Source organism: Lampetra fluviatilis, chromosome 23 (genome assembly GCF_964198595.1).
Source record: "Lampetra fluviatilis chromosome 23, kcLamFluv1.1, whole genome shotgun sequence".
NCBI classification, from domain to species: domain Eukaryota; kingdom Metazoa; phylum Chordata; class Hyperoartia; order Petromyzontiformes; family Petromyzontidae; genus Lampetra; species Lampetra fluviatilis.
The window spans coordinates 10596154-10617182 of NC_136297.1; the positions used below are offsets into that span (position 1 = coordinate 10596154).

The 21029-nt window shown below is 55.8% G+C and overlaps 1 protein-coding gene across 1 annotated transcript in view; it reads right to left on the reverse strand.

Annotated features, from left to right (window-relative positions):
- Positions 1-1775: 1775 nt before the first annotated feature.
- Positions 1776-21029, reverse strand: part of LOC144940778 (multidrug resistance-associated protein 1-like) — a 52772-nt gene continuing 33518 nt past the window's right edge. Inside the window, exons 14-33 of the mRNA XM_078867180.1 lie at positions 20656-20802; positions 19673-19760; positions 19030-19096; positions 18155-18281; positions 17781-17957; positions 17303-17470; positions 16876-17059; positions 16239-16286; positions 14108-14159; positions 13706-13814; positions 13029-13239; positions 12524-12834; positions 11516-11715; positions 11064-11190; positions 10132-10233; positions 9169-9315; positions 8175-8333; positions 7114-7280; positions 6514-6708; positions 1776-6361 (exon numbers count right to left, since the gene is read on the reverse strand). Coding sequence (XP_078723306.1) covers positions 6253-6361; positions 6514-6708; positions 7114-7280; positions 8175-8333; positions 9169-9315; positions 10132-10233; positions 11064-11190; positions 11516-11715; positions 12524-12834; positions 13029-13239; positions 13706-13814; positions 14108-14159; positions 16239-16286; positions 16876-17059; positions 17303-17470; positions 17781-17957; positions 18155-18281; positions 19030-19096; positions 19673-19760; positions 20656-20802 — 2895 coding nt within the window. The 3' untranslated portion in view covers positions 1776-6252. The remainder of the gene's footprint in view (positions 6362-6513; positions 6709-7113; positions 7281-8174; positions 8334-9168; positions 9316-10131; positions 10234-11063; positions 11191-11515; positions 11716-12523; positions 12835-13028; positions 13240-13705; positions 13815-14107; positions 14160-16238; positions 16287-16875; positions 17060-17302; positions 17471-17780; positions 17958-18154; positions 18282-19029; positions 19097-19672; positions 19761-20655; positions 20803-21029) is intronic.

Below are 21029 nucleotides of genomic sequence, written 5' to 3' on the forward strand. Positions count from 1 at the left end.
TCCATAAAAGTTGAAGGCGGTATAGTACTATAGTAACAGAGCAATTGCAGAATCACTGAACCGGAATTGATTGCTTGAAAGTGCGGGGACCGTAGCTACTACATATCGTTGCTACTTGTGCTGCGAGGATAATCCGGCACTGGAACATACGCCACACCACAGCGCTAAGTTTAAATGAACACTAAAATCGATTCCTGAATTGAATTGCGCACGAAGTGCATCGTTGCACCCTCTTAGAAGGGGCGGGGGGGGGGGAGTATTTTAACATTAGCGTCAAACTTATTAGCCTTCGCCAAATCGTCCTAAAGTAACCGTGATCATAATGATAATAATACGAATATTTGTTGTAACAATGTCTATGGTACGGTGGTTTTATTTGTTAACTTACCCTGGGCAACCCGTTTAGAATACAACTCGAGCGACACCCATACACGGGTGTGGGAATATTTGATGTCAAGGGGTGAGGGGGGCAGGGGGGCGGTGGGTCAATTGAGAGAGGGGGGGGGTCGACCGATATTCTGTGCCCCCCCCCCCCAAAATGAATATTGGCTCTGGATTGCCTGAACTTCCCCGCCCCCCCCCCCCAAATATGAAACATCAACTGCTCCCACGCGCCTGCAGACGGAGCTACAGGGACGTGGGCGTTCTTCTCTCCGCTGTTAAAGATGCCACCGTGTGTGCCGCCGTGTGACGATGCCGTGATGTTACGTGTGTGGTGCTGGTGGTGTGTGTGTGGTGTGTGTACCGTATTTATTGATTAAAACATTACAATAACCCCACCGGCTTCCCCACCCCCCCAAAAAAAACCGATAACCTATTGTTTACGTTGGTGTTTTTTGGGGAGTTTGTCACAACGACGAGTGGTCTTCCGACGGTCACAGCGCGGCGTCGAAGCCCTGGTCCACCACGGGACGTTAGCGACCGCCTGGAGCGAGACGAGGAACTACGCGGGGGTCTGGAATCCGCGAAACTCCCCACCCCGTGAAAGCGCAGAGGTCACCAACCCCCTTCCCGCGTTGCAGTGCAGCGACGCGCGTTCAGATGACATCCGCACGGGAGGGGGGGGGGGGCATTCAGGCGTCACCTTGCTTCTGGCACCCGTGTGGGAATGTGCTCACGATTCCTCACACGGGCGTATAAAAGACGAATGCGTGGAGATGGCCCAGTGAATAGGCAACCTAAACAACAAGAGCGGGCACTTTGTTTTTGAATTCGGTAACAGAGCGTCAAGGGCTCGCGATGTCAAGGGCCGAAATGCACGTCGTGAATACGAGACGGTGGTGGCGGTGGGCCTTTGTGAGCCGCTTGCAGCTCCGCAGCCGCAGGTTTGCTGACCCCTGCCCATGGTAAACTGGACTTCATGGTAAACTAGAATCACATGGTAAACTAGAATCACATGGTGAACTGGACTTCATGGTAAACTAGACTCACATGGTGAACTGGACTTCATGGTAAACTAGAATCACATGGTAAACTAGAATCACATGGTGAACTGGACTCACATGGTGAACTGGACTTCATGGTAAACTAGACTCACATGGTGAACTGGATTCATGGTAAACAGGACTTCCATGGCAAACTGGACTCACATGGTGAACTGGGACTCCCATGGTGAACTGGGACTCCCATGGTGAACGAGACTTCCGTGGTTAACTAGACTTTCAAGGTCAGAGGTCGCAAACAGAAATAAACAAGAAGCGACAATTTTTTTCGAATTTCAAGATCCACACTGCAGTCCTTAACGAGCCGCCGGTTGTCGACCCCTGTCGGAGTTTGCAGAGCTTGGGGAATTATTGGGTGCCGGTTCTGGTTATCTCTCCGTTTTGATCTCCCGCACATCTGCGCCAGCTTCCACCGTGAACCCCACTGCTTTCAGACGCAGCAGGAGATCGCAGTGGAGATCAGTGGAGATCGCAGTGGAGATCAGTGGAGATCGCAGTGGAAATCAGTGGAGATCGCAGTGGAGGTCAGTGGAGATCGCAGTGGAGGTCAGTGGAGATCGCAGTGGACAAGAATTGTGGTCCGGTGCGACTGGGCAATCATTGCCCAGTCGCACCGCACGCCGCTCTCAGAAGCAACGCGCTCGCCCCAGACGACCCCAATCCTCTTGCCCCGTCGCACTGCACAAACCCACGAGCTCAACCCCCAGGTTTTATATAAACTGTTTTAATATGGAACAACAACAAAAACAAAAAAATACCCCCACCGACACGTGCAGCAACTGTTGGTCGGACAAACAGATCCATGCACGTTTCGACGGCGCAAGCGGCCAGCTTTGGTGGCCAATCGCCAAATGCGTCGTGGGAGTCCCCTTGGCGCCCCGTGCATTTTAAAAAGGCGAAGTCGTCACACGCCCGTGGTGGTAGATGCCAAAAAAAGGCAACACACAGGACGAGATGCCAGCGACGACGGAGGACCCATCGCGCCGTCTCTCGAACGTAGAGTGCTATTTTTTTTTTATATATGAAGTCTACAAGTAATGTTTAAGAATGTCGATAACCAAAAAAAAATTGCAAAAAAACATACGTATACGTTACATTCAGCCGTACGAGTTAAAGTACAGTCACGGCTACAATATTGTTATTTAAAAAATTCGATATTCCAACTAAACATGCGACCAAAGTCATTAAATACAAACGCGTCAACGTCTCGAACCGCAGGGCGGTCCTGAACCACCCGGGTGACAAGGCCAAGGGAGCGTCTCTCTCGACGTTGGCGGCTCGGCTCGGCACGGCACGCCTCCTGAACGGCACTAGGCTTGGCTCGGCACGGCACCAGCGCGGCTCGGTTGTAGTGGAGAGAGGTATCAGCGACATTGAAATCGACTAAAAATAAAAAAACACAAACTCGAGTGCGTACATGAAGCCTGGGTTGACGCGCGTCGGTTTTGTTTGTTGTAACGACGAGCTTTGGGGACCACGTGGCGATACGCCACTGAACACTTCTCAAGAAAAGCCAAGTGCTGGTCAATGCAGCAAAATCAACATGCGGCCATCGGTGTCCGTTCGGGACGCTCCACTGTCGCACGAGTGTGGGGTCCGGACTGTGATCCCTACAGGGATTTTTTTTGTTTACTCCCCCGGGCGTATGAACACAAGACTGTGAATGCCATTTGGGACGGGGGGCTCATTGCTGCCCTAATTGAAAATATAACAGACGTTTCGGGCAATGTCCCTTCTTCATAGCACAAGTCACCATTTAAGCGTTGGAGAATGTTAAGAGCAACAATAATTTACAAAAAAAAGGGGTAAGAGTTTTGTTTACAACACCACCATAGAGGGCTAACCGGCCACCTGGAAGCCAACACAGTATTGATTCCGGGCAAAGCTCACGGCGGCTGATGAACCGGTCATTGCCCCAAAAAACGTCGCCCATTATCCCACAAGTTTCCCCTTTTAGGCAGCGCTATTGACGAATGCGCTTAGTGTCGTTAGTCGTGTGTCCGCACCGCTGCCAACGCATGCAGCAGCAGCAGGCAGCAGCAGGCAGCAGTATCATCACCGCCACCAACATGGTTTTGTGGCACTCGCGAATGGGATTTGGACGTCTCGCCTCTGGCAGCGCTCACTATTGTGGCCCTCACGTGATCTCGTGTCCAAGTCTGGCAACGTTCGGATGACCCCCCCCCCAACCCCCCTCAACAACAACAAAACCAAATTACGCGCGGACGAAGCCACCGCACACAAGCGGGCGGTGGAGACGCACGCAGTTTTTACGCAAACTTAACAAAAAAGCGCGATTTCACAATTACAAGGGCGGTGAGAGCCAGCGATGTGACCTGTGGGGGGGGTTGGTGATTTTTCTTCCCCCATTGGGAAAATTGCAGTACTTTTTTTACCCACCCCCCCCCCGCTCACTTTTTTTTTTCCTGAGAAAATCAGCGGGGCCCCTGCCCCCTGCCCGGGTGAAAAGCACGATTTGATTTGTGAGATCGCACGCACGCATCCGTGACCACCTTTACATGGGCAGTGACGGAAAGTTCGATTTTGGTTTTCGCTTTCAACCAAAAAAATCAACAAGCGGCGTTGTTGCCGGCTGAGCAGAGGTTCCCACTGCCCCTCCCCCCCAGGGTTAGCGTCTTGCCTCAGGGGAGGTTGCTGCCTGCATCTGAACCTTGACCCTTGTGTATGGACAGCACCGGCCCGGTGAACCTTGGGTTCGATATCAGTGTAGGAGAAATTAAAAAGAGCAATATTGATTTTTTCTTTAAGCGAACAATTCACTACTTTAGTAATTCCTGTTTAAACGGTGCCTTTAATTTCAGCCGGAACAGTCCAGGAATTATTTTCGGAACGCCTTATCAATCTTTACTCGTTTAGGTCCCAATTTTTTATAACAGGATTACAATAAACAATTATAGATGATTTATGACGGAGGGGCGTACCTATGTAATCCTAAGTGGTGCTATCTTACGCCAATAATATAATCGCTACTCCACGCTGGGCCCTCGCAGCGTTTTCGGATAATACCGAGGGGGGGCTGCGGTGTCGCATGCGGCGGGTTCGCGCAATCCACCCATGCCATGCCGCCGCCAGTGGGCTGCTACATTCGCTGCAATGCATATTCGTGCGTGCGTAACCTATATTATTGTTACACTTCGGACTTGGCTCTTCCGATTCTGGTCGACTCGTCGCGATTGCACAGTGACCAGGCTTTTATTTGCTCTATGGGAGACGGAGCTTTTCGCAGCCAGATTGTGGAACTCGCTCCTCAACCCCCCCCACCGGCCCATTTGAGAGTCTGTTACACTTTTTAAAAGTTGCGTCTTCGAACTCCCCTGGTTGTACACGCAGGCCTTCTCCGTAACGTAAGCTTTGTGTAATGCGCTTTGGGGCCTTGCGTGAATTGCGCTGTCGAAAATCGAGGTTATTACCGTGATAAAATTAACGGAATCGATTTTTTCAATCGAATTGCAACCCTGAAATGTAATTGTTGGGATGGGGGGCAGCCTTTAAAATGGCGTGAGGCTAGAGGGAGTCAAACAGGAGGTAGCTATGGAACCCGGCAAGTTAATATGGAGGTCAGGAAGGTCAAACAGCATCCGCCGCGAGTAGTTCAATTACCCAACCCCAGGCTATCGCACCTTCATGGGATCACCCGAGACGACATCGGAGAAGATTCTAAAACAAGTGTCCACAGCCATAGATCTGTGTGCAATAAAAGGGCATGTGTGGGGGGGGGGGGGGGGGTGGAGTGGTGGCGCAGCAGTTAACGCACTGTGCTAATATCATTGTAAAGTATTTGGCCACGTACAGAAATGATTATCTGTAAAGTAGGAAAAGAAAAAATGAATGGCCTTATCCTAGGCCAATGTTTTTCAGCAGCATGTGTTTTATAAAGGCAAACTCTGGAGAGATTTCAACGTCTCTTGCGCTAACCAAACACTGCCGCGCTTCCTGATCATGCAGGAAAGAGCACTGCCCCCCCCACCAACACCATGGGGGTCCCCCGTTCCAAGCAGTACAGCAACGCGGTACATAACACAATGTAACGTTTTGTCAGCACATGGATGGAGAGGGCACGGGGGAGGGTGGTGGCAAGGCTTCGCTGGGTTGTCCCCTGAATGAGATCCGCTGAAGAGCGATCGAATTGCCAAGCAACGTAAAATTGAATTCGACCGCGCGTTTAAACGCGTCGCACAAGGTCGTACGCGACCGGGCCGAGCCGTCGTCGCACCTCTCGTTTTGGTTTTTCAACGTCGATGCCGGAGTGCTGCCACCGCTCGGGGTGAGTAATGCTGTGAATTGAGGGTAACGGATTATGGCAGCGGCGGTGGGAGCAGTCAACACCACGGAGATCTGACGGACTCTGTCGTGTCGCGGCTTCAAGCACATTGTGCGGCTTTTTTTTGGCTTGTAAAACGAAAAAAAAGCGTGACACACACACGCACGCAACGATCGACTCGCACAGACTAAAACAAATACGAAAGGTGAGAATTGTAACAGGACGAGCGGAGGAGCGGCCGCGTTTGTGCGAGAGGGCGGGCGGGCCGACGTGGGAAGTGTTCCGTCCAGCTAAAAACACGCGCACGCTCGCTTGCGCAACCGGCACACGGCAGGTCCCCCCGAATACGTGGCCACCGGTCGGCGTGATCACGTCCGTGGGGACCACGACAGTCCGCTGGAGAGAGAACACCCAAATTGTTTGAGCAGCTGTCCCCCGGATCACGGGGGGGGGGGGGGGCGGGGGCGGGTAATGGGTCCAGGTGCATCGTGGGAGGTTGGGTTGATGACACCCAACTGACGCCGCCGTTCACACAAGCCCAGCGTCCCGGGCCATGGATTGGAAGATGCCTCTTCGGGCAATGAGGTTGGTCGGGGAGTCGAACTCTGCTATTTGACCTTTGTCCAAGACGATGACCCTGGCGCGTGCACGCAACGGACAAAAATAAACATTCCGCATGTAGTTTGTACAGACAAAGACAACGGTGCCCCCATTAGTGTAACATTCAATCGGACTGTTGGGGCAAGTGCTATGGTCCCGGCAGTGCGCGAGCACGGCGCGGTTGCTCACCGGGTGTAGTCCATGATGGTGTTGAGGCGGTGAGCGATGGTGAGCACCGTGCAGCCCTGAAAGTGCGTGCGGATCGTCGTCTGGATGAGGTCGTCCGTCTCCAGGTCGATGGCGGCGGTCGCCTCGTCGAGCACCAGCAGGCGCGTGCGGCGCAGCAGCGCACGCGCCAGGCACACCAGCTGCCTTTGCCCCACGCTGCACGCGGGGGGGGGGGGGGGGCAACCACACATGCACCGTGTTACACTACACACACACTACACACGCACCGTGTTACACTACACACACACGCACACACGCCACAAGCACCGGGTTTAATCCACGCACCACACATACCGTGTTTAAACCACTGGCACACAAATCGACAAATACGACTGCACGCATACTCAAATGTCGTGTCTGTTTATCTCCCCGTGCGTCTCTCTTTGGCTCCCCGTGCGTCTCTCTCGGTCTGTCGGCCCGTGTCTCTCTCCGTCTCCCGTGTCCGTTCACCCCACCCCCTCCCCCCGTGCCTCGCTCTCGGTCCTCCCCCACCCCACCTCCCCTAGCCCTAGTCTCTCGTCCCCCCCCCTTGTTCTCTGTCCGTCGCCCGCGTGTCTCCACCTCAGGTTCTCGCCGCCCTCGCTGCACTCGTGCTGCAGCTTGTCGGGCAGCGTCTGCACGAAGGCCTTGAGGTGCGACAGCTCCAGCGCGCTCCACACGTCCGCGTCAGAGTGCCTCCCAAACGGGTCCAGGTTCATGCGCAGGGACCCAGAGAACAGCACCGGATCCTGCCGGGAAAACGCGACTTCGGGCATCAGCGGACGACCATCGCCAACCCGACGGACAAAGCTATTACATTATTTAAACGAAACAAATGTAATATTTTAAGTAAGGCCCACTCAGCTATGTAGCTCTTTTTCAGAAAATGATCGACTCAACGAAGTGGCCCATCGCCGTGTGGAGATTTATCGCAGCCAAATACTCGAGCGGCGTGTTTCTGAACGTGGAGAGAAAAACCGGAGGACCCGGAGAAAAATCCACACGACCGAGGGGAGAGAGAGAGCAAGCAAACTCCAAATACACAAGCGTCAGGGTCGAGCCCACGACCTCCTGTATACCGGGCGAGGGAGTTATCATCTTGCCACTGTGGCAGGTCCACGAAGATATCCCAGACGTCCCTCGACGGACGCCGAGCAGTGACGCGAACGCCGAGGAGGAGATGCGAAAAATCGGCGCACAGCGCTTTACCCATCGGTGTCATTGACGCTCACGCTCGGCACGATGCGTAGCGGGCGCCGACGCGCGATGTTAACCCCCGATCGGTACGCGGGATGCAATGGCCTCACCGTCGCCCATTGCGGCTGCCCCTACAGCCACCAACAGAGGAACCGTATGGGCCCATGCACCCACGTGACCCCAAACCCTCTGTGACCTTGTGTGGCCCTCCGCTTTGTTCGTTGAATTTGTCTTTCCCCAACACCTCCGATTATAGCACGGTTGGCCACGTACGTTGCCAAAGAAGTTCACCATACATAGGTCACAACATATGGTGACCTCGCAGCTCCCCAGTGTGACCCCGTGACCGCCACCGTATGCTCTCGAGTCCCCTGCGTAGAGCCCGATGCCACCCGGGGTGAACCCACAGGCCCCCGCCCCACGTGACCCGAGGGCCAAGCGCTCGCCTGTGGGATGATGGTGATGCGGGAGCGCAGGTCCTGCAGGCCGATGGTGCTGATGTCGACGCCGTCGATCGCGATGCTGCCGTCGGCCGGCTCGATGATGCGGAAGAGGCCCAAGGTGAGCGACGACTTGCCGGCGCCGGTGCGGCCGACGATTCCCACCTACGTACGCACGCGCAGATGGTTTTTTTGGGGGGGGTTGGATCGTGTAAATATATAAATGTGTCGTTAAACCCGCGACTAGTAAGGTTTGTCACGTAAACAAAATGTGCCAGTTTGTTTCTACCACAGCACACCGGTGTGTCGGAGAGTAAACCCACAGCAACATCTACAACGAGTACGACGTTTCGCAAGTAATTACAACTCGAATCATCAGGCGACAGCCAGACAGACGCACGTGCATCCATTGAGGAATACATACACGTAGCGATATGTGCATACACGCACAGAGAGTTGCATATATAGAGATGCCCCCACATACACAAAAGGTGCATAACATAGAAACACGTAAAGACATGCACCCATAGAGGGATATGCATGTATGTTGAACGTCTTTCACACTGTAACATAGCAAACAGTGCAAATTGGAGGTGTGGATACATAGGAGAGATATGCATACATGCACAGGAAGACACACACAGATACAGATGGACGCATGGTGATACACACATACGCACAAAAATGCGCATATAGAAAGATACACAGATATCTACAGATACACAAGACTAAGACCTCCCGCGTACAGCCTTAACAGACTGGAGCAAGTGCTGTTGGCGAGCATCTCATGAAGGCTGGCACTGCACACGAGGGGGGGGGGGTGTTGTTGCCAGGACCACCTCTGGGCTGCCTTTGTCACCCTAGTGGCGATATTTACACACCATTTGAGGCAGAGTTGTCAACTTAGGGGAGGCCCATACACGCACAACAACAACACACATTCTACGCTGCCCACGGCCGCTGCCCACGGCCGCTGCTGCCCACGGCCGCTGCTGCCCACCTTCTCTCCGCCCTGGATGGTGAAGCTGAGGCTCTTGAGCACGAGGTCGAGGCCCTCGCGGTAGCGCACGCTGTAGTTGGTGAACTTCACGCAGCCCTCGTGGGGCCACTCGGCCGGGGGGCGGTGATCCTCAACCACCCACGCCGCCTGCACGCGCGAGCGCAGCAACACAAGCACATGACGACTTTGACCAATTTCTCTTGTAGCCCCGCCCACCACCCCCACGTTCCATTCCCTGGTTACCACATTCAGATAAGCTCCTCCCCCCTTGACTTGTATTTAAGGGCTGGTCTTTTGGAATTTTCCTCAATTGATGCAGTAATTTTAGCTGTGACGGTCCCACCTGATGACGGAGACTTGTGTTGCCTCCGAAACGTCGTGATTTATTATTTTACTTTATTTCCATTATTACTTTTATTAACTTTCAATTTTATTTTTTTACCTACGTGACTTTACCGAAAAAAACCTAACAGTATGAATCCTTGCAGTCACGAAAGCTTCAAATCTAGAAAGAATCCCCCCCCCCCCACCGATAGCTTGAACAGACCGTTGGGGCAAGCGCTGTCAGCGTGCTGCACCTGCGAGGGGGGGTTGGGTGGACAGCACCACGTGCGGCAGCTTTTGTCTGCCCAGTTGACACGTCACAGCAAGTGCTCATTTTGAGGGGAACCCCCCCCCCCTCGTTCGGGACCGTTTCAGATAAATCGTCACACCGACACTGGCCGCTAGCGGGAATCCAAATCGGCTCACCGGGTTCGTAGCGCGGCACGCTAAAAACGCGTGAAATTGTGCTTGTGCATACATACATACGTGTGTGTGTGCGCGCTTGTGAATACATGCGTGAGTGCGTGTGCACCAGCGTGTGCTCGTCTCTCTGTGCACGCGTCCATGTGTGTGTACGTGTGTGTGCGTGTGCTCATCTGTGTGTGTGTGCGCGTGTGTGTGCGCCTGTGCGTGCGAGACCTCGGTGGTCTCCTCCGAGTACTCCTTGATGCGCTCGACGGCCACAATGTTGGACTCCAGGTCGGAGGACATGCGCACCATCCAGCTCAGCGACATCGTCACCTGCGACACGCACGCCCGCCCCCGCCCGTTAGCGCCGGCCAATCGCATTAAGAAGGTGCAATGGGAAAGGATGGGCGGACTAGAGGCCCATCGTAGGCTCGCACAGAGAAGCACGGCGGTCACACCGAGACCCGTAGACTCGCACAGATGCATAGACCCACGCAGAGACCCAGAGACTCACACAGAGACCCATAGACTCGCACAGACACATAGACCCACGCAGACCTATAGAGACTCACACAGACTCACACAGACGTATAGACCCACACAGAGACCCATCGACTCGCACAGAGACCCGTAGATTAGAGGGGCTATGGAGATGCCTCGCAGTGCAGGGTGGGAGGAGTAGAGGGAGACTCCGAGGGCGAGGTGGGAGGATGGGGTGGAACAAGACACGAAGAGAACGGTGGACGTGTGACGAGAGGATAGAAGCACCACGGAGAAAGAAACTCCGAGTGGCCGACCACACTCGGTGACCAATCTAAATAACAAACTATTTCTATTTTACCAGGTGAGGCCCACCGAGCGATACAGCTCTTCGTCACAGGTGACCAAGCCAAAAATGATAGCTCAACGAAGCGGCTTATCATGCAGGTTACCACGGGGAGAGAGAACAAGCATACTCCAAATACACAGCGGACGTCAGGGCTGGGATGGAACCCACTACCTCCTGCACACCAGGCGCGGTAGTTAACGTCTCGCAACCGCAGCAACTCCAAGCAATGGGACTTGTGGCTTAGAAGGAGTCGGGATGGGACAAGCCCCGGTTAGGGTGGGGGCGTGCAGGTAGCAGGGGGGGGGGGGGGAGGGGGTGCTGGCGATGGCCGCACCTGCAGGGCGTAGGAGATGGAGAGGCCGACGAGGCCCGGGCTCAGCGTGGAGCGGTAGATCACGGCAAAGAGCGCGGCAAACAGCACCACGCAGTTCCCCACGAACTCCAGGCGGATCGCCAGCCACCTGCAGATACAGCGGCAGGGACGAGCCCACGCACCCCCAGCGTTAGCGAGCAGCAGCGATCGAAGGCCGTCGGCACGGCGCGGCGTTGGGGTGGTGTGGCCGACACCACGCCGGGCCGGCTTTGTCACCCATAGGTGGTGATGTTTACACTTTCTCCCGGGTGCCCGAGTCGAGCGTGTGTCGTGTGCGCGTGGCATCGTGACGGTTCGCGTGCGCGTGGGATTGTGTCATCGCGCTCATGTCTGTGCGTTGGTTCGCGCGTGGGCTGTGCATGCACGTGCCGCCGCGTGTTCGTGCGTGCGTGCGTGGGTGCACGCCCGCCCACCGGTTGGAGATGATGGTGGGGTAGTAGCTCTTCTGGTTCTCGTCCACCTTGGTGTCGCTCAGCAGCATGAAGCGCTCGCACGCGCCGTACGCGCGGATCACGCCGGCGCCCAGCACCGTCTCCCCGAAGTGCGAGTAGACGGGCGAGCGGCTCACCGACTCCAGCCGCTTCAGCTGGCGCGACGACGCCACGTAGAACCGCTGCGAGCCAGCCAGCAGGGACGGGCGGACACGCGCACGCGGTGAGACACGGACGGACGGGCAGACGGACGCACCCACAAAACAAATAAGACGAATGGAAGAATGGTCAGTCGGACCGCTGCCAATTACCTTATTTTATACAGGCACGTCTCGCTGAACGAGCGATCTTTCTACAGGAATGCTACGGCAAGCGATACATTTGATGTTTTATTACTTCATTTAAAAATTACAATTTGTGTGTCTCACGTTAAAAAAGTTGTTCAAGGACTGGAACATTTTGGGGCCGAAACGTTCCTCGGCTTTTAACATGCGAGTCGGTGCGAAAACGACGATGGTTTCACAAATTTTCACTTAACGAGCAATCTCGTGGCTCGTGAAGCGAGACGCGCCTGTATCTATAGAGCACCCCTTTAGTCAAGGCCCTTAACATAGTTGAAAATACCGGGAGAGTAAAAACACGATGTAGATGACAGGGGGGGAGGGGCCATGCAAGGGCTGAGGAAAGGGTGACCACGACAGACGGTGCGCGCATCAGGAGTTACAAAAGGGCAGGGTAGGGACGGGAAGGAGTGGAGGGGCGACGAGGGAAGAGGAGATGGTGGTTAAGAGGTGAGGCTTTAAGAGAGGAAGGGAGAGAGGTTATGCAGGGGGGGGGAGGAGGGAAGAAGAGGGGGACTGCTTTGTGTTAAACGCATCTCCTGCAGTGTCGAGAGCAGCTCATCCTCCGGGGCGATTTGATTCTGACACGGGCACGGAGACTCCACGGGCAGCGCGAGACAAGACCCCCCCCGCCACTCCCAACCCGAACCTGCACGAAGAAGTAGATGGCGCCGAGCGGCAGGAAGGCGAGCGCGGCGACGGGCGTGGCGAGCAGGATGACGGCGAAGACGGCGAGGACGTTGCAGAGCGAGCCCAGGAACATGCGCCCCACGCCGGGGATGGTCTCGTCCACGGTGTGGACGTCGCGCGAGAAGCGGTTCACCAGCGCGCCCGTCGGCGTGCGCTCGAAGAAGGCGGCTGGGCAGCGCAGCACGCGGCGCAGCATCGCGTCGTGCAGGTGGCGCGATGCCAGCACGCCGCCGAAGCTGATCGCTATGGAGGAGAGCAGCGCGGCCAGGCCTGGTCGCGGGGTGCGGGAGGGAGGCGGTTAGAGGGCAGGGAGCACAGCGCTGTGGTTGACGCACTCGCAAGCGTCAAGCGGGGTGTCCCGGGGCGGGTCTCGAGCCCGCGGCACGCACCCCCCCCCCCTGCGACCGAGTGGCAAGACGCGCCCTCCCGCCTCCCTCGGCCGCGCGCCGACCGGCGGGACTCACCCTGCGCCCCGCCGAGGGCCCCGTAGACGCCGAGGCGCAGCTCGGTGCCCGGCCTCCTCGTGTCGTTGAGCTCCGCGTCGTTGGCCCACTCGCTGAGCCACACGTTGGAGCCCACGGCCGCCGTGTTCTGCGTCAAGTAGAGCAGCCCCACGGCCAGCGACAGCGGCAGCCCCACCGAGCGCATGTACTCCAAAAACACCGACAGCTTCACCTGCAGGTGGCGCGGGGCAGCACGGGAGGGGGGCGGGCAGCACGGGAGGTAACGGCAAAGGAAGAAGCATCGTCAGCAACATCCGCCTCATGATCGTCGCTATCGTCAATATCAGCAGTAACAGCAGTTAGGTTTAGGGTTGGGCTATGGCAGGGTTGGGGCTAGAGTAGGGTTAGGGTTGTATTATTGCAGGGCAGGGTTGGCCCAGGGTAGGGCCAGGGTAGGGGGCAGGTGGCAGGGTGGAGTCAGGGTTGGGTTATGGCAGGGTTAGGGCTAGAGTAGAGTTAGGGTTGTATTATTCCAGGGCAGGGTTGGCCCAGGGTAGGGCCAGGGTAGGGGGCAGGTGGCAGGGTGGAGTAACGGTTGGGTTATGGCAGGGCCGAGCTCATGTCACCATCAGGGAGATGGCGACTATGGTCCGACTTGGAGAGAGTCGGACGCCACACCTGGCACCGCTGCCACTCACCCTTCCCGTCTGCGCCGTCTCCGTCTGAATGATTTTCTCCCCGGGCAGTGCCGCCACCGTGCCGTCCGCTTTCCTCTTCCTCAGCTCCGTCTCGGCGCCGCCCGCCGGCCTGCTCGCACCGGCACCAGGATTTACCAAACTGCCGGAACGTGACGACGAATATCCCCGATTATCAGTTTCCCATAATGCCCCTGTGCGTTTCTGTGACTAGGTGCGAGCCAATCAAGCTACACACGACTCTGGTAAAAGAAGACAAGTTTGGGCTATCCGTTCACGCGCAACAGGGTTACGCGATTGATCGGCACCGATGAGCGTCGTTTGAGTTCCGGCCGTGTGCGTTGGGCGAGCGAGCGAGCGAGCGCGAGGCGAGGCGAGCGTGTGGACGCCGGGGCGGACCCTCACCTCGTCAAGTCGCCCTTAGCTCCTCCAGACACGGGTGACTCGGGCTCCGCTGCTGGGAAGGACAGACGGTTGGTGGACGTTACCCACGCGCATACGTCACAAGCATATGTCACACGCATCTCGCGCACACACACACACGCGAGTGCGTGCGTGCGTGCGTGGAGAGCCCACCACTAAAAACCAAAAAGAAACCAGCAGCATGCGCAAAAGAATATTCTCCCAAAGGCAATGCCAACAAGGCGTGCGGCATGGTAACTGACAAACGAGCTGTATTGTTTTAATGAAAGTCAAAGTGCTTATGTCTGCTCGTGCAAGCGTAGGGTTCATCTCCTGTTGACGGTGCTGAACCAGCGGTGGAAATTCCACATTCTTATGGCAGGGATGCGTCCATCCAGTACACAACCACTACCGACTTCCATTTCTATAGACCACGCAAGGTCAAAGGTGCCGAGTCAACCCACGACTGGCATATAAACTTTCGATTGCTGTACCACCTGTCCATTGAGTTCAGTTATCCTCATAGTAATTTAAATAGTTACATTCGGAGCCTTTGTTATGAATCCACTGATGGATGATGAGCTCCCCACACCATGACCATACTTCACAAACTTGATCACTGCAGGAAGGATGAAGGGCTGGGAATCAAGGGGTCATAAACCCATGGGAGAGATCGCAAGGATCTTTTGCAAGGATGAGCGGCTCTGGCTCATCGCGTGATAGCGGTGCAAACTCTACGGACATTATTATTATTATTTCTAGATTTGAAGCTTTCGTGACTGCAAGGATTCATACTCTTAGTTTTTTCGGTAAAGTCACATAGGTAAAGAAAATGAAATTAAAATTTATAAAAATAAAATAATAAAAATCACGACGTTTCGGAGGCAACACAAGTGTCCGTCATCACTTGATACAGCAAATCTGGCTGTGACGGTCCCACCTGATGACGGAGACTTGTGTTGCCTCCGAAACGTCGTGATTTTTATTATTTTATTTTCATGAATTTTAATTTCATTTTTTTACCTACGTGACTTTACCGAAAAAACTAAGAGTATTATTATTATTCTTTGGGTCTTTCGGTAAAGCCACGTAGATAGAAAAATTATTAAAAAAATAAAAATATCACGACGTTTCGATCGCAACGCAAGCAATCGTCATCGAAATGTCGTGATTAAAAAAAAAACATTTCTATCTACGTGGCTTTACCGAAAGACCCAAAGAATACTAATTCCTGCAGTCACGAAAGCTTTAAGTCAAGATTATTCTTATTGGTTCTCTCACAAAAACACGGTTAAAATTAAATGCAAGTTTTAGAATAAGGGGACCGCAAAACATCCAAACCTTAGCTTCACTTCCAAAGCCCTTAAAAAAGAAAAAAAGCCCTTCGCAAACCGGCGGGCGGCAAGCTGGGATAACCGCGCAGGTTCCCGCGGTTGTGCCGCACCGGCTCTCCGACGTACCTCCGGGTCGTACCGCGCACGCACGCTTATTCGGCGGCACGACGTCCGACGTTTCGCGCTCGTTTCGTTACAGCGAGAATCTCCCGGCAGCACGTGGAACGAACACGTCGGACGTCACTCGCTGGGACGACCCAGCGGTACGACGCAGCGGTACACCCCAGCGGTACACCCCAGCGGTACGACCCAGCTGTAGGACCCAGCGGTACGACCCAGCGGTACACCCCAGCGGTACGGCGCAGCGGTACGACGCAGCGGTACGACGCAGCGGTACGACCCAGCGGTACGACCCAGCGGTACGACCCAGCGGTAGGGTGCAGTGGTACGACCCAGCGGAACGACGAAGCGGTACGGCGAAGCGGTACAACCCGAAACCGCTCTCGGACAAAGAGCGAGGGAGCCGGCGCGACGCTTTTAAGCGGGCAGCACCCGGCACAGCATTCCGAGTCGCCAAAAGCAAGAGCAATGGATTCTCAGGACTCTCTGGCACTCCGCCAGTGTGAGAGCAAAGAGCAGCGGCTCACAGCTTGGGTTTTTTTTGGTGGTCATGGAGTTTTTGTTCGAGACCACGTGGGAATGTCGCATTATTTTCGCTTTTAGCGATCATGCCCTCCATGGGGAAGGGTCCTGAGAAGCCACTCCCGCTCGATGATTTCGGCGCCCGTGCAGAAACGAACCTGGTACCGCTTCCTCTCTGTCCTCGATAGATTCCAGGGAAATGGAGCCTTACCATCCCCCCCCCCACCCCACGGAAGGAGGAGGAGGCGACGGACGACGACGACGACGGTGGGGAAAATGACAAAAAACACAAAATAAACACAGAACACGGTAACAAAAAGAAGAAGAAGAGAAGAAGACTTAAGGACACGGGGATAGAAGTCACAAACATTGCGGGCTTGAGAGTAGGAAGGATGTGACCACAGGAGGGAGGTGGAGGATTGCAGAGCCAGTGAATAAGAGACAACTAGACCACAGGGAGTAGGCGGGAGGGCTTTCGGAACATTTCACTTCGACCCACGAGTGCTTGCCCTGTGTCATCCTGTTCTGTCTCATTTGCATCGTTCATCCCGTACATTCTTGACCGATTGGGCTCGGTTTCATTCGTCCCGTTAGGCGAGCAGTGGCAGCCTGCGCACACTTTGCACGAGCGCGGGAAAGTGCTGGAGGGTATGCGCGGGAGGAAGAGAGAGAGAGGAAGAGAGACGGGGAGCAACGAATAGGACTGGTGAGAGAGAGAGAGAGTGCTGGAGAGCATGCGAGAGGGAGCGAGGAGGGAAAGTACGTGTGTGTGTGTGTAAGAGGGGAGGCTCTCACGGGTGTCGTCGCGCCCAGGCCCCTCCTCCGCCTGTGCGTAGCTGCGCAGGAACTCGGCGAAGGCTCCGTTGCGCTGCTGCAGCTGCTGGTAGGAGCCCCGCTCCGACACGCTGCCGCCCACCAGCACCACGATGTCGTTCACCTGCGGCAGGAAGCTCAGGCCGTGCGTCACCAGCACGCGCGTCTAACGGGAAGGGTGGTGAAGGCCGGAGTGGGGGGTGGGGTGGGGTGTGGCGGAGGGGGAATTGGAGAGGAGAGGGCAATAGGGTTGGGGGTTAGTGGGGCGGGTGGGGGGGTGTGCACATTGCCACGGCGCTTGTGCCAGCAGGCTACGTGCACTTTAAGACCACGTGAGGCGTCTGTCGAACGCTCGCTGGCAGGAAGTCACGGAACAGGCACAAATACACACAGAGACGCACGGACACACCTGCCCCTTGAGGATGCCGCTGGGCCCGATGACCTTGTCGAAGATGTGGCGGCCGACGTGCGCGTCCACGGCGGAGAGCGGGTCGTCGAGCAGGTAGACGGACACCTTGCTGTAGACGGCGCGCGCCAGCGACACGCGCTGCTTCTGCCCGCCCGAAAGGTTGATACCCTGGGGAGGGGACGACACGCAGCGCACCGCAGCACGCGATGAGTCACGCTACAGCACGCACATGGCACCACGCATCGCGCGCTGCCACGTCAAGACGCGAAGCCAGATGTCGCGCTACTAGATGGCACGGCAACACGCTATACAGCACACTGCACCATGTCACACAGCACCACGTTGTACCACGCCAAAATTGCATTTCTTCACCTCATTACGACAACACCGATAGCACATTTAATTGTAGAAAATAGAGCGCGCACACACATTTACAAAAAAAATTAGGCCCGGTCAGAGGCCTAGGATCTCGCCTGACCTTCTCCCCTATCTCAGTCTGGTCGCCGGCAGGCAGGATGCCCAGGTCGGGCCCCAGGGCGCAGGCGTCCAGCACCTCCTGGTACCAGGCCTCCTCGAAGGGCTGCCCGAAGATGATGTTGTCCCGGAGCGTGGCGTTCTGTATCCACGCCTGCTGCGACACCAGCGCCACGGAGCCCTGCACACAGCCCCAACGTCGCAACCGTTAACTCAGCACGCCACGTCGTGCATCCGACTCGCTGGCGACGAAGCTGCAGTACAATTTTTTCAGATATATATTAGCTACACCCGGGAAAACGCGGGCGAGTGCATCGCCGAGTTTCTAGTTGAGCGCGCTGGCCGAGTCTGCTGCAGGTGAGTGTGTGTAGCCTGCACCTTGACAGCCACCATCCCCTGGATCTTCTCCAGCTCTCCGAGCAGGGCTGACACGAGCGACGATTTCCCACAGCCGACGTGGCCCACAATGGCCACCAGGGAGCCCGTGGGCACCGACAGCGACACGCTGCACGTACACAAAGATACACAAAGATCCCCCGTATAGCCTCAACAGACTCTTGGGGCAAAGTGCTGTTAGCGAGCACCTATGAGAAGGCCAACACGGCACACGAGGGGGTGGGGGGCCAGCACCACGCCCGGCCGCTTTTGTCTCCCTCGTGGCGATGTTTACACACCACACCGGGTACTCGTTTAAGGCCGAGTCAACCTAGGGTTGGCCCAGGACCGGTACAGATAATGATCGGGTTGCTGGGTTTGTAGAGCAGCGCACTAGCCGCTACACTTCAGATCCCCATACGCTGCAAAGAGACAAAGATCCCCCGTATAGCCTTAACAGACTGTAGGAACAAATCCTGTTAGCGAGTACCTAATGTAGGCCGGCACGGCGCACGTGGGGGTGGCGTGGCTGGCGTCTCCCCACTACTGATCATTGCGCAGGGTACTCGCGCATTCAAGGCCGAGTCGACCTATGCGAGGTGCAGGCCCGATTCATATATTCGCCACCGACTATAGCCGTGTCTAGCAAACCACCACGTTAAACGTCTACAGAATATGAAAAAAAAATGCAGAGTATGTATAAAACAGACACGTACGCGCGAGCGTACACACACATGCATGCGCGCACACACGCCGGTCAAAAGGTTCAGAGTGAAGCGAGGCGCCGTGCTGACGGTATGAGCCACTCTCGAGCACGCGTCGTATGCGAGGAGTAAACCCCCCCCCCCCCCCGACGGGGCCGGGCGTGTGAACCTTACTTCTGCAGGACGGGCGGCTCCTCCTTGGCCCAGGCAAACGTCCCATCCGTCACGACGATGCTGTTTCCTGCGCGGCGAGAGAGAACAACCGTGGTGGATCGCTTACCACGACGTTGTCCGGCAACCGCCGCGTGGGCTCGTTCACCGCCCTGGTGAAACACCGTGCGTGTGTGTGTGCGTGAGTGCGTCAAGGTACGTGATTGAGTGTGTGTCTGTGCGCGCCGTGCCGGCCTTCATTCAGTGTTCGCTAACAGACTGAGAGCACTTGCCCTCAGTCTGTTGAAGGCTATATGGGGGATCTTTGTCTTTGTACCTGCTCATAAGGTAGTGTAGCGGTTACGGCGCTGTGCTACGAACCCACGACCAGAGTTCGATTCCCGCTCACGGTTCTGGGACTCCCCTTGGCCGACTCAGCCTCAAATGAGCACCTGGTGCGGTGTGAAACTTCGCCACTAGGGAGACAAAGGCGGCCGGGCGTGGCGTTGGCCACCCACCTCCTCGTGTGCCGTGCCAGCATTCATTGGGTGCTCGCCAACAGCACTTGCCCCAACAGTCTGTTAAAGGCTATATGGGGGACACCTTCGTCCGTGTCTTGTGTGCGTGTGTGCATGCAGCGACGAGGTGAGGGGGGGGGTGTCCTCACCGTCGGACATGCGGTCGCGGATGACGTTGTGAGGGTCCAGCTCCTCGTTCGCCAGGAAACTCTGCAACCTGTTGAGCGACACGGACGCCTGCGCGCGCGGGCACGCACCTCGTCACCGTTAGCTCATCATCTTCATCGCCACGCTCATCGATTCAACACCAAGACGTCACCAATGCGCAAGCCGTTCGTGCCACCGCACCGTGCGCCAATGATTTATTTACAACCTCCGCCAGATCTTTAAACTGCTGCACAGACGACAAGCGATCCGCTCTAACATCTCCCCACCATCGAGGTGTAGGACTCAGAGAGCCGCAGGCTCAGATTCAAATCCACACAGACCCATTTACTCACAGAGAGAAGCATGAACTCGCACAGAGACCCCTATATCTGCTCTAACAGTATCTCCCACCTACAGACATATATAAAGTAAACTATTTTTTATTTTAGCAGGTAAGGCCCACGGAGCTAAACAGCTCTTTTTTAGAAGCGACCGGGCCACAAATGATAGCTCAACGAAGTGGCTTATCACACGTTAATTCACGCGACTACAGGGAGAACCATACAAGCTCCAAAAATACAGGGGTCGGAATCGAACCCACGATCTCCTGCATACCAGGTGACGAAGTTAACATCTCGCCACTGTGCCACCCCCATATATATGGGTCTCTATGCGAGTCCATGGATCTCTCCGTACAAGACCGAAGCTCAATATGAGACCCAGAGCTCCACAGACTCAACACAGATACCCATAGAGCTGCTCTAACAGTATCTCTGACCGTCTGCGTCAAAGGCCTTCCCCTTGGGGCACCAGACTCGAGGAGACCGGCTCCGATGCCGCTCTCAGCGACCGACCATCCTCGTCGCATTCACCATCGTCGCCCTCCCGTCATCAAAATCATCTCATTACCGCCGGCTCGGTGCTCGGGCAGCCCGGGCGGCCCTTCGGTTGAAGCCCCGGCCTTGACCAGAGCCCTCCGACCCACCTGCACCATGCTGCTGATGACCTGCGGCAGCATGTTGAGAGGGAAGCGCAGGATGTTGAAGAGCGTGAGCGACACGAACGCCTTCTTGGCGTCCAGCACGTTGTTCTCGTCCACCATGACGTAGACGCCAAATGTGGTCAGCGCCACCTGCCAGCGGCAACGGGGAGTAGGGGGGGGTGGCGTCACCATCGTCAAAGGAGCACCACCATAACCCCCCTCCCCTCCCTCTGTGATCCAACCCCTTGGTGTTGCTGCTGCGGTGTTAGCAGCGGTGCACAAACACAATTATCAACAACAACAAAGACAAACATAAATCGTCACAAAATTTCGATTTAAAGCTTTCGTGACTGCAGGGATTCATCTTCTTGGTTGTA